A 13,573-nucleotide genomic window follows, 5' to 3' on the forward strand; every position below is an offset into this window, starting at 1 on the left:
TTAAAAAAGTGTTTGTATGTTTGTCACTACTTAACGCATGATTTTTTTTGTAAATCAATCAAAATAGTGCCGCCTTTTTTCTAATGCAACGTGAATGAGGGCTACTTGATATCGAAATATCGCTAGATGGCGTTAGCAATCGTGATGTCCGTTTGACGTTTGCTTGCAATAGGGATTATTACTGCAATTTTCTGCCGTCTGAGTGGGCAGCACTAGCAATACGTAAACAACTTTTTGAGTATATCTTAAATGCATATATCATATTTTTTCATTTAAAATTTTGGGAATATACTCGTAGCTCTATAGTTGCTATCGATATAAATATCATTGTTAATTTTTGTTAGTAATAAATATATCTTGATTTCTATAGGTACTAATACTCTTTGGTCATGATCTGTCATGGCGAGAAAATACAAAGAGAACTGACGTTGTCATGGAGGTTTGCGCTAATGTCGCATTCTGCGCAGATCTTTGCCTAAAATGCCCTGTTGGCTTGGCTTTATTTAGATTGTAACTAAATGAGATCGCAAGCAAGACCGTAACGTCAAACGGACCTCAGGACACCAACACCATCTAGCGACGTTTCGCTTGTCAAGTAGCCCTCATTAGAACCACGATGTAATTTTCGGTAATTCTGACGGGAATTTCGTAAAATCCCGAAACTTCAATTCAACTGCCAGATGCAGAGTAACGCGTGCGCAGGGCTGTTATTTAGAGGTGTGGAGGTCTTGGGGTAACAGAGGAGTGAGGAAAACTATTTTCCAAATAAAATGAGCAGTATAATTGTTTGTATAAATACTACAGGTAAAAGTAGAACAGTGAAAAAAAAACAAAATGTTGTTTACTAGTGTTCACTCGAAAAATCCGTTGTTTATATTGCGGGGGCCCCTCTTTTGTGGAGGCCCTGGGGCTGTAGCCCCGGTTGCCATCCCCTTAATCCAGCCCTCCGCGTGCGAAGCTGCGGGTAAAAACTAGTAATTCTATAGAGTTAATTCGCAACCGTATCGTATAATCTTAAAGCCTCTTTATTATTTTGTTATAATTCCTCGAACAGATACAACCAGAACAACTTCCAGCCCAGAAGTCAGAGCCAGCCGTTCTCAATGCTGGACCAGCTCCTCAAAGAGTACTCCCTCCCAGCGGGGGGCGCGGCCCCTCTCCACGACATCACCTTCGGATCCTACTAGGTTATAGCAATTTTGTAAATACTTAGACTATTGTAAAATATTTTTTGTAAAAGAATTAAAAAATTGAAAAATTGGAATCTGTTGTTGTCTTTATAATCTTTTAGGTTTTGGGGCCATCCGTAAGGTACGTCACACCAATTTTTAGCAAAAAAATATTTATTACAAAACTAGCTTTTGCCGTGGCTTCGCCTGCACGGTATTCGGTTATCGCGCCCTGTTCCCTAGGGAGCTGTACATTTTCCGGGATAAAGAGTAGCCTATCTTACTCTCTGGGCCATAAACTATCTCTATGCCAAAAATCACGTCGATCCGTCGCTCCTGGAAGACGGACAAACATACAAACACACACACTTTTGCATTTATATTAGTATGAAATATGGATTTTAACGACACTCTTAAGCGCTATCTAGTGAGCAAAATGTAGAAACAACAATCGCGCCATCGAAGTTTCTACTCCACGCATGAATACAACTACCAACGGCTCATCCTTCGGACTTCGTCCCCCTTAGACACTCCAGGCTGTTTGGTAGCAATGAAAATCTGACTCCAAAGTTATTTACTGGGTTTATTTCTTCTTAAAGTACAACAATTAAAATAAAATTAGTTTGACAGCGAGAGAGACGTGTACTCGCTGGTGTCGTCAGTCAGGTCTGTGGCGGTGAGGCGCGGGGGACGCGACGTCGGCGCGCGCGCTCGGAGCCGTTCGGGAAACATCGGCGTTAACATACTCCCCCCCCTCGAGTAGGTGGAGACTCGAGGAGTGAAGACACGGTGGACGACGATGCCGAAGGATCAGTCGACGTAGCTGGTGGCTTTAAGCACGTCGCTGTAGATGAGGATGTCCGAGGTGTTGAAGGTGCCTTCGGACTTGACGATGATACAGAAGATGATTTCCGGGATGTTGATGAATCCTTAGGTAGTGCGCATAATTTGTGCACGGCGCGGCGCACTGTACCTCTAGTTGTCAGGATATCAGCTACTCTAGCGATGCCGTCCTGGCCAGGATATAACTTCTTAATGCGTCCTAGACGCCAGTTCATAGGCGGAACATTCGCTTCCTTAAGGACGACCATGTCGTTAACTTGTAGACCTTCTTCATTAGTCTGCCATTTCACCCTTTGTTGTAACTCTGATAGAAATTCTTTGTGCCAACGGGACCAAAATTGCTGTCGCATCTGTTCTATGTGCTGGTATCTCTTAAGTCGACAGGGATTTACTTCAAGTAGTGGTGGTGACGGTAGTGATGTTAAGGCTTTACCGATCAGGAAGTGTCCCGGAGTTAACGGTTCCAAATCGTTTGGATCGGATGACATTGGTGTAAGAGGTCGCGAATTTAAAATAGCCTCTATTTGTGTAAACAGAGTAGATAGTTCCTCGAACGTCATGTGTGTGTTACCTAATACTCTAGTAAGATGGAACTTGGCCCCTTTTACGGAAGCCTCGTGTAATCCACCGAAATGTGGAGAATAAGCGGGCATGAACTTGAATTTTATGCCTTCGTTCTCTGCGTAAGAAGCAATGGAATCGCCACTTGATTTTAAAAGCCTACCGATTTCGTTGCTTGCACCCACAAAATTAGTGCCATGGTCACAGTGAATTATGCTTGGTTTCCCCCTGCGAGATATGAATCGCCTCAGACACTGAATGAAACATTCAGACGTGAGGTCGCTAGCTAGCTCCAAATGCAGAGCCTTTGTCGAAAAGCAAACGAACAACGATAGGTAGCATTTCGTTATGCGACAGCCACGACCTTTACGATCCGTAATTTGAAAAGGACCAGCGTAGTCTATCCCACATACTTGAAAAGGAATATTTGGTGTTACACGTGGCTGTGGTAAGTTACCCATAAGTGGGTTTATGTTTTTTGCTTTCATGATTCTACATATCTTACAGTTATTAACAGTGCTTCTCGCTAAAATTCTTCCATTCAAAGACCAGAACCTGTCTCGTACACTATTCAACAAAAGTTGAGGACCACCATGTAATAATTTCAAATGCTCTTGTTTAAAAATTAGCTTTGTAAAAGGATGATTTGGGCTCAATATAATAGGGTGTTTTTTATTGTAATTTTCAGGTGCATTTTGAATGCGGCCGCCAACCCGAAGAAGACCAGTTTCATCAATAAAAGGAGTAAGTGACAGTATACGAGACCTTGCAGGTAAGCCTTTATTATTTTGAAAAAGATTTAGTTCATTGCCAAAGGATTCTTGTTGAGATAGTTTACTTAAACACATAAGCGACGTATTTAATTCGTCACTGGTTAAATATCCTAACAGTTTTGAATTACGATTTCGTGTATTGTGAATAAACCGTTTCACATAAGCAAAGGCTCTTTGCAAGGTTGACAATTTCGAATACCTGGTAAAGTCAATAACCTTGGAAGGAGCGCTTGCTGTGTCTGTACCGTTAGTAGTATTAGTGTTTTTATTATTTAGTATATAAGTTTTCATTTCAGGTACTTCACTCTCAAGGCTGCGCTGGTTTAATTCAGGCCAATACGACATGTCTCTTTCTAAAAACGAGGGACCCTGCCACCACAAAGCTGAATTACAAAGCTGTTGAGGTTCAACTCCTCTAGAGGCCAAATCCGCGGGATTTTGATCGCCCGGAACATGTCTCCATGTTCCATGAGGGGACAGGTCTTGGATCGCTCCTACTCGGTTTGAGACGAAAGTTTTTAAGCTACGTGGTTCAGCCTCGAGCCAACTTAAGACAACAGTGGAGTCGGACCAGTGAAAAATACGGTCAATATGACAGCGCAGAGAATCTTGAACCTTGACCGCTAATCTCACGGACAACAACGCACCTAGGAGCTCCAGACGTGGGATTGAGGTCGGCTTTAGTGGAGCGACTTTGGCTTTGGCACACAATAATCGTGTAAGTGTATTATCTTCATTATCGGTTGAAGTTAAGTAAACGCAGGCAGCATAAGCATTCTGCGATGCATCAGAAAATGAATGTAATGTAATTGCTTTAGGTTTTTTACACAAAACGCCTCTAGGAATATTTATGTTAGCAAGATATTTTAGATTCTCTACATAATCTGACCATTTTGTGGACAATTCTGTGGGAATTAAATCATCCCAATCTAGTTTAGTCAGCCATAATTTCTGTAATATTATCTTAGGAGTAATCGTAATTGCACTTAATAGGCCGAGTGGATCGAATATTTTAGCTGAATTCGACAGTATCTTGCGTTTTGTTGCTGGTTGCGTTGCATCTATGTTCACCGAAAATTGCAACACATCAGCGCTAGGATGCCATGTAAGACCTAAAACGCTCGACTCTGCAGAAATGTCCAAATCCTTAGGTATCATTGAACCTAGACTATTTTTTACGACCAAAGGAGCGTTTGTGTGGAATTTACGAAGAGGAAAACATGCAGTCTTTAAAGTTTTAGTTACTGACTCGCAGATATGACTCAGCTCTGCTTCTGTGTTAGATCCAGTCAACAAATCGTCCATATAAAAATCATGCTGTATAACTTGCGCAATGTTTTCGTCTTCGCATTCCTTTGCTAGTTGCAATAAGCATCTGGTACTTAAATATGGAGCTGCAGCAGTTCCATACGTTACTGTGTTTAATTGTAAAATTCTGATTGGTTGTGTTTCTTGGTCTCTCCACAAAATTAGCTGTAAGTGGCGTTGATTAGGCTTTATAAGTATCTGCCTGTACATTTTTTCGACGTCTGCCGTAACTACGTAATTATGTTGTCTGAATCTGAGTAAAATTGCTAACAAATCATCTTGTACGGTAGGTCCGACATATTGAATGTCGTTGAATGATACCCCAGAAGTAGTTTTGGCAGAAGCGTCGAAAACAACTCTTAATCGTGTCGTCTCGCTTTTTTGCCTAATCACTGCGTGATGTGGGAGATAGTAACCGAAGTTTGGCTTTGAGATTTCTGTCAGATGTCCCAGGTTCTCGTATTCGTGAATAAATTCTGAATAAGCTTTTTTCAGGGAATCATTACTTGACATTCGTTTCTCACTATTAAAGAATCTTTTTTCGGCAATTTTGTAAGAGTCACCAAGGGCATCTGAGGAATCTCGCAACGGAATTGTAACAACAAATCTTCCGTCCGCGTCGCGATAGGTAGTGTTATTAAACAGTTCCTCACAATAGTCGTCTTGAGGCGAAGCAGCCTTTGACATTGGCAATTCCTCGAGTTCCCAGAATTTAGATAATTGATCTTTAATGTCTTGAGAAAATTTGCATTTTATGTTTTGTGAACTCGAAGAATCACAGTAGCTCCCCCCCGTGGGGCCAGCTACTATCCATCCCAATTTTGTTTCCGTCAGTACAGGTTTATGCTGCCCTAGTTTAATTTGTTTGGATCCCATAAGGTCCCAAAATATATCAGACCCTAGTAGGATATCGACTTCTGACGGATGACAAAACTGAGGATCAGCTAGGATTAAATTACTGGGAATTCCTAACTGCGACTTAACCTGTATGTTAGGCAGTTTGTCTGTGATAGTTGGTACTATATAAAATTTCACAGGCGTGGAGAAATCATTATGCAGTGATTGTATAGTAAGATCGCAATGTTCGTTGATTTTTAATGTTGCATTATTAATGCCTATTACGGCACGATTAGTTTGAGTAACATTGCAATTAATCCTTTGTTTTGCTGTTTCAGATATAAATGAAGATTGACTCCCGCTATCTAATAACGCCCGCAAAGTATATTTTTTACCCTGACTTGTAACGTTGACAAGCGCTGTTGAAAGCAGAACCTGATCACAGGATACAGCGGACATGGCGACTGAAGCTTTACTCTCAATTGGATTTTCATATCGAGAAACAGTTGCGGCAGAGGAAGACGCTGTCTCTTGAGTAAGGTTAGTATTAGTTTTATTATTATCTTGCCCTGTCACGGTACCTTCAGTATTTGTAATTTCTTGGACATGTAATTGTTTGTGTAAAATAGTACTATGTTTTCTTTTACAGATCCTGCAACCACCAGCGCGGCATTGATAAGTAAGGTGACCGGGGCGTAGACAATTTTTGCATAACTTCCACTGGCTAACCTGCTGATAACGATCATCCACGGACAATGTTTTAAATTTAGGACACTCAATTAATCGGTGATTCTGTTTACAGGACATGCACTGGTAGCTGGTAGGTGGCGTTTGAGGAGATGAAGCAATAAACGACTTAGTTTTTGGAATAAAGGGGCGTTTTTCATTTTTCACATCTGACCGTGTAGACTGAACAGTTTCCAAAACGTCAGCCCTATTACGCAAGAACTTGTAAAAATCCTGTAAAGTAGGAGAATTTTCAAATTCATTTCTGTGTTCTTCCCACCTCCTAGCAGTGGCACTATCAAGTTTCATAGATGCCATGTAAATAATAAGCGTGTCCCACTTGTCCGTGGATTCACCAAGCGTTTTAAGCGCTTCTAAATTTTTTGAAATAGAATCAATTAAATTGCGTATACCCCTATCAGTTTCCCTCGACAAAGGCTCGAGGTTAAAAAGGCACTTGAGGTGTTGATTAACCAATAAGCGTTTGTTATCATATCTTTCACACAGGAGAGACCAAGCAATGGCATATGTGTCAGCAGAAACCGACACCGATTTAATTACAGCACTTGCCTCCCCTTCCAAGTAGGACTTTAAATAATGAAATTTGCATATATTGTCCATGTCATTATTTTTATGTATAAGTGACAGGTATGTGTCGCGAAATTCTAGCCACTTACTAGTATTTCCATCAAAAGGAGGAAGTTTCAATGGTGGTAACTTTATCTTATTTGCAGCACTGCGACTGGACACACTAGAAACTTCGTCCTCTTGTTGGTTATTTTTCCACTTTTCCACCAAGTCTTGGGCCTGACCAAAACTAGCATAAAATAAATTTTCCGTATCTTCCCGTTCTTCTACTTGCTTTTCAGATGTATCTAACTGCTCAATTTTGTTTTGAATCTGGTCAAACCCATCTAGCACCACTTGCATTTTATTCAAACGTAATGACAACTCATTTATTTCGGCACTAGATATTTCTTTTATATTCCTTTCAAGCAAAGGAGATAAGTACTTTTTAAATAGTGTTAACCGAGATCTAATAGACCCTCTTTGCTGTATAAGTTCTTTTAAATCACCCATCTTGTGAGCGCAAGCAACGCAATCTAATAAATTTGCACGTTTGTACGTGTTAAAGTAGGTATCGTACGTAAGATACTTGGGTATTCAGATAAACGAAACCAAGTTAAATATAAATAAACGATTCCATACCTTGATCACGCCGTTATAGGTAATTGTAGACAAAATCCAATCCTTGCCCGCTTTGTTAGGTATTACAGCTCAGTATTATTGTTTTCGCCGACAATATTTACGTATTTATTGTTCTCGTCAACTTACTTCCATCCGAGTTCTGTTGTATAATTAATCTGAAATAGTCGGCAAAGCAATTTAAAATACTTGCAAATTATAATTCCTTTCTTTAGGGACAGGCTAAGAATAGCTTGAAATAGGTATTTATTTGTTACAAGAAGGTTGAAGATAAATGCAGCGTTTGGCTTACACACAGAAAGATAGATAGGTTAGTTAGATAGTTACGATATAGGTATAGGTAAGTCTTCAAAGGAATGCAAAGCGTTGTTAATTTTTCATTCAAGTAGTAAGTAAAGAAGTATATTAAATGTACGAATTAAAACCTTAGCATATTTTCGCTTAACAATAATGCACAAACACACACATGACTTGGTTATTTTAGCAAATTTAACAATTGAAAGGCAATTAGAAAATGGCCGTCACCGATTAGCTCGATTCAAACTTATTTTGTTGTACTGAATAATTTAAATACGCTATCTCCGTTGTTCACACAAAACACTGGCTAAGATTGCATTAAACTTATAATAAAATAGAAACAGGTACACTTCCTTCGTATTTAGCACTTATCACGTATCTTCGTTAATATCCCTTTGTCTGTTTCCTTGCTTGCTTTGAAGTTGAATCTTAGCAGGTCCGTGGTTATTGTTGTGAATAATGCGTAGGTATGAAGCGTTGCGTGTTGATTCGATCACGTCGAGGTCTCCAAATGTTTGGTAGCAATGAAAATCTGACTCCAAAGTTATTTACTGGGTTTATTTCTTCTTAAAGTACAACAATTAAAATAAAATTAGTTTGACAGCGAGAGAGACGTGTACTCGCTGGTGTTGTCAGTCAGGTGTGCGGCGGTGAGGCGCGGGGGACGCGGCGTCGGCGCGCGCGCTCGGAGCCGTTCGGGAAACATCGGCGTTAACACCTACTCTAAATTAAGTAATTATTTTTTATGTAATAAGAGGTAATACCTGAATGTCCCTTCGGCACACAACTCTCCGTAGGTGGTCAAATCGGGTCCGGTCCAGCCGTACAGGAGCGATTGGATCTCCTGGAATATAAAACGTACTTATCATAAATAAAACCATCACTGATAATTACTGGCGTTTCTAGTTGGTTCCCCAGCGGGAGACCGGCCAGGCTCAGTAAGTAAGCCCGCGTAAGGCTCAGTAAGTAAGCCCGCGTAAGGGTCAGTAAGTAAGCCTGCCAGGCGCAGTAAATAAACCTGTCAGACTCAGTAAGTAAGCTTGCCAGGCGCAGTAAGTAAACCTGTCAGACTCAGTAAGTAAGCCTGCCAGGCGCAGTAAGTAAGCCTGTCAGGCTCAATAAGTAAGCCTGTCAGACTCAGCAAGTAAGCCTACCAGGCTCAGTAAATAGCCAGAACTGTAATTGCGTAAAAAATTTAAGCAACCCATTGGAAATCAAGTTGTTACGGAGCAAAGATGCATATACATATAAAGCAAAGATATAGCCCGATTTAGGAACTGCACTCCTCACCTGTACTCTGACGGCGTGCTCGTGGCGGCGTTTCATGTCATCGATGTGCTGCGCGATGCCTGTCATCTGCAGCAAGGCGTATTCCGTCTCGGGGGTCGCGCACTGCTTCACCACATTCTGGAAACACCGGGGACACATGCCAATAACAGTGAAACCTGAAGAATCTGGAATTCCATGGGGCCACAAAGTTTTCAGAACTTATAGCCAGTTTAATTTTTTTCCTCCACAGAAAACCTACTTTGTATAATTTTTCTTCTGTTACCACCACTTTTGGAATCGTAAACAAAATATTTTTCTTTCATTGGAGCTAGAGACTTAAAATTACTTAGGACTTAACATTTGGCAGACCTTGGAAGAGAAAGAAAGAATTTTTTTATTCGGCATAATTATAAACAAAGCAACAAGTTAAAAACAACAACGTACATAATAACGTACTTATTACTTAAAGCTAAAAGGGTTGGCAGCTGCCATGTTGAGATACGAGACCACAGTACTGATCTGATCTGATCATATATTGTAATCTTTTCTAAGTTCAAAACTATTCACAGAATGCGGTCCTCATATTTTGCACAGCACTCGACTCCCTCCAGCTCCCTTTCTAAGTAAAGCTCGATGTCAATCAAATACAAAAACAAACATTATCCTTACCTGCAGCAACAAATGGTACTTCAATATCCTCTGCACTGGCTTCAACAGGTAGCTCGCGAGTGGCAGCGGATGCCCCAACGCCAGCTGCCTCTCTCTGAACTCTCTGGCACTATGCGGCTTGCTGGCGAGGACTGCCAAGCACGCCATGGTGCGGGGATAGCCGGTGCAGTAGGAAGTGTAGACGGAGAAGCCGGTGGTGTTGTTGACGAAGCAACGGGGCGATGCAGGAGGCGTCCAGGCGGCAGGAGTTCAGCTCTTCGCAAAGGGATCTGAAACGTAAGACAGTGGTGATGCTTTTGACATATTTGCTACGGGATGTAGACCGTAATAATTCTAATAATCCTTCCAGTGCCCTTAGTGTAAGTTTTTGGTTACAAAATACGTCTCGATCGCGTTCGCGCATCGCAAATGTTCCGCTAGAGGCGCTGTCTGTGTTTCCATATAAATTGAGATTTTAACGCGAACGCGATCGAGACGTATTTTGTAACCGAAAACTTACACTAAGGGTACAGCGCTTGATCACTGGTAGTTTTTTATTCACAATCTATTACACAATCTACTCAGATGCTTTATTGACTAACGCATTCAGAAACAAAATCGTTTTCACCACTTCTTTCTGTCACACTATGTTTGATGAGGATAGAAAGAGATAACACTATCGAGAGAGCTCCCGCGTTAGACAATACGGACTCGGGTCAGGACAATCTATTTGCCCATGAACATGATGCTGCGTTCATCATTAAAAACTGCATGTTTCTAAGTTTTTGAGAATTTAACGCTGGCGTCGACAGAGATCGTATCTGGGATTGTTGTTTGTTACTAAACTTTAAAATATTGTCACGAAGACACAACTTACAGAAATGTCTAAAGCCAGCAAGAAAATTTGTGCAAGTTGCACTACATATTGCAACGCTTGATTGGCCACTACAAACTCGTTGGCTTTATGGTCTCGCAATGTAATGCGACTTACACGATTTTTCTTGAAGGTCTAAACCAGGCTTAATGCTTGTACTTCTACGATTTTTCATTCTAAACTGTGCTTTAGAGCGCCTATAAAATTTTTTAAACTACCCGAGTTTGGTTGTAAAACTATAATTTCTCTGTCTAGTGATATAAGGTTATTAATCCCTCACTATATCTCTAATAGCGTCCACAAACATCCCGTTTAGCAATCGTAAAGTAATCATACAGCTAACTCTGTTTACGTTCGCGGTAATATTATCACGAGTGTCGTAAGAACTGCTATTAAAGCCACCTACGTGGATGATGGTGTAATGTTAACCTTAAAGGTTTACGGTTTTAGGGAGACTGTTTTGTTTTGGTGTCTAAGGAAGTCTGGCCAAACTTGGTATTCTGGGCTCCTATTGGATGCTTAGATACGAGTAGTTTAAGCGAGTAGTATCCGACCAAAATTTTGGTTATGGTCAGTTTCAGCGTTACAGAATGCCGGTAGCCGATATACCGACGCTTGAAATAACCATTTTCAAATTAACTAAAGTACCTACTTAGAAAAATTCCGAAAATAAAATGTTGACTAATTTAACCTGTGTATTCAACATGCACTAGTTTGGTTATTACACTGTAATTAATACCTTTAAATTATATTATATTTCAATTTTCTTGCTGCCGCACTTTAGGTTCAAGAAACTAGGTAACAAAGAGCGAAGCGAGGAGGAGTATAAGGTACAACTGCAATCACGTTAAGTAGTTAATTTAGTACCTGAATAGATATTTATTCAATTGCACATAAAATATGACCTGTTGGGGCGTAACGATTGAAACTGAATTTACGTTCAAATGTTGATATTATTTATTATTTTATTAACCTTCGGGTTTTATTTATTATTAGTTTTTAAGTTTTTTGCTTTGGGCCTACGAATACTTAATGTACTTTTAGGATGTTAAACTTTCGGTCAAACAAATAATGTGAAATTCTGTCTTTTGAACTTCGGTATTATGGTACCCAAACAACTCGGCTACCACGGCTACAACTGCAGTAATAAACAAATACTTATCGTGTCATGCACAAGAAGGAATATATCTTAGTCAATTGTCATGGCTGTACGAAGTGAGAGGTGCTAAGTCAAGCTTCTACTTAGTATATACGCAAATCGGCGACCCAAATACTGAATAGCTTACGCAATCGTGATTTATACTGGCCACCATCAAAACAATCGCATTAGTTCATGACTCATTAATATAAACTATCAATTCTAGATGCCTGATTATCTAGCAAATTATTCATGTAATATAATAAGGTGTTATTAAATAACTGAAAACCTGCAAGTAGTATTCAATCTTTCTTTAATTTAATAAAATATTCATTCAGTAGGCCGAAAGACTCAATGACAAACATGGTTTATAAGGAACCCTAAACGAGACAGCTGTCCGGGAAACCCTCCTTCCCGACATTAAAAGGGGGAATGAACAATAAGAATATTTTGTGTCGAGGAAATGCTTGCAATACATTTTGCTATAGGAACGTAAGTGCAACTGATGTTTTTTTAAGGTTTCAGATAGTTTTCGTAGTTAATAGCTAAAACACGGCGACAGACGAAATGATGTCTATGCTACAAGTAAAATAGAAGTATTACAGAGGTTAATAAAGTTGTCTGTCTTAGTATAGGCAAAACGATAACTTATAAACGATAACCTTCTGAAGTCGGATATATAAATATCTTCAACTTTCTTATTTCAAGCTTCGTTTCCAGGTTGCATCTGCCTGGTAATATGACCCTTTTGTGGTCGTTCACCATTTTATTTTAGCAGATACGAAGTACAAGATGGATGGCCTAACATCTGGTAGCATGGTGTACGATTATTTTGCTCTGAGGATGAACTCTGGTTGAGTTCGAAACGGGCAGTGTCGTGCGGTGGTGATAGCTGGGTTTGTGTGTGTTCTACAATGTGGAGGTGGAGGAGTTGCATAGACATATTATAGCTATCATAAGGTCGCGAGTGAGGATAGTAAATATTTAATCATCATCATCATATCAGCCATAGGACGTCCACTATTGGACATAGGTGTCCCCCAGAGACCTCCAGTTGCATCGGTTGGAAGCGGCTTGCATTGCCCCGCGACTTTAACCAGATCATCCGTCCATCTCGTTGGTGGACGTCCTACGCTGCGCTTGCCGATCCGCGGTCTCCACTCGAGAACCTTCCGGCCCCAACAGCCATCTGTTCTCCGTGCTATATGCCCTGCCCATTGCCACTTGAACGAGCTAATTCGCTTGGCTATGTCGGTGACCCTTGTTCTTCTACGTATCGTACGTACGTAGTAAACATTTGTAGTTTATTAAAGATGGATCCTTTTAAGGTATAATTCGGTCACGGAACCTACAGTGCAGTTTATCGGACACGCATTTTACAAGCGCTGCCACCCCCGACGTGCCCTCGCTATCGCACCCCCGCAGGAGGGTGCATTCTGACGCAGTTATATGTTGACGGTATTTTGACTAATTTGGCACTTTGAAGGAAGAGATTTTTTTTATTACAAACTAGCTTTTATCTTTTATAAAATAATGTCGAATGATATACGTAATATGGATATGACTACAATTCTAATTTGGCACTTTGAAGGAAGAGATTTTTTATTACAAACTAGCTTTTATCTTTTATAAAATAATGTCAAATGATATACGTAATATGGATATGACTACAATTGATTAAAAAAAAGAATATTGTTACATAGCATATTGAAGGAAACTCACATAAAGTACAATTGAAAACGTCAATGTAATTGAAAATCTCTGACACGTAATAGATATAAACAGTTTATAATCTCAAGAGGTGACAATTTACGTGGCCAGTACTTTCTTAACGTACAAAATATGTAAGTACTGATGATGACAAAAACTGTATATTTTTTTTTACATAAATATTATCCAAAATGTTATGAAAGTCCTTTCCATT

The 13,573-nt window shown here is 40.0% G+C and overlaps 1 protein-coding gene and 1 long non-coding RNA gene across 2 annotated transcripts; one reads left to right on the top strand and one right to left on the bottom strand.

Annotated features, from left to right (window-relative positions):
* Window positions 1–1,872: 1,872 nt before the first annotated feature.
* On the top strand, window positions 1,873–8,436 carry LOC141445020 (uncharacterized). Its single transcript, XR_012453266.1, has 3 exons — window positions 1,873–3,345; window positions 3,643–4,064; window positions 5,830–8,436. It is a non-coding gene; the product is annotated as an uncharacterized lncRNA (long non-coding RNA).
* Window positions 8,437–8,456: 20 nt separating this feature from the next.
* LOC141445018 (pleckstrin homology domain-containing family G member 3-like) lies at window positions 8,457–9,870 on the bottom strand. The gene is made up of 3 exons (XM_074110793.1): window positions 9,659–9,870; window positions 9,011–9,127; window positions 8,457–8,564 (listed from the first exon to the last, which is right to left on the bottom strand). Exons 1-3 carry the CDS (start codon window positions 9,803–9,805, stop codon window positions 8,457–8,459), a joined length of 372 nt encoding a protein of 123 aa, XP_073966894.1. The 5' UTR covers window positions 9,806–9,870.
* Window positions 9,871–13,573: the final 3,703 nt, after the last annotated feature.

The sequence above is a fragment of the Choristoneura fumiferana genome, unplaced genomic scaffold, assembly GCF_025370935.1.
Source record: "Choristoneura fumiferana unplaced genomic scaffold, NRCan_CFum_1 Sck3bRy_140;HRSCAF=328_pilon, whole genome shotgun sequence".
NCBI lineage: Eukaryota > Metazoa > Arthropoda > Insecta > Lepidoptera > Tortricidae > Choristoneura > Choristoneura fumiferana.

Bases quoted from the DNA above. Each gene is read 5' to 3' on its own strand.
- LOC141445018 (XM_074110793.1), bottom strand. From the start codon at position 9,805: ATGGCGTGCTTGGCAGTCCTCGCCAGCAAGCCGCATAGTGCCAGAGAG. The intron at 9,128-9,658 runs GTAAGGATAATG...CGGTGTTTCCAG, and splicing joins AGTACCATTTGTTGCTGCAG to AATGTGGTGAAGCAGTGCGC. The intron at 8,565-9,010 runs GTGAGGAGTGCA...TTTATATTCCAG, and splicing joins AGCACGCCGTCAGAGTACAG to GAGATCCAATCGCTCCTGTA.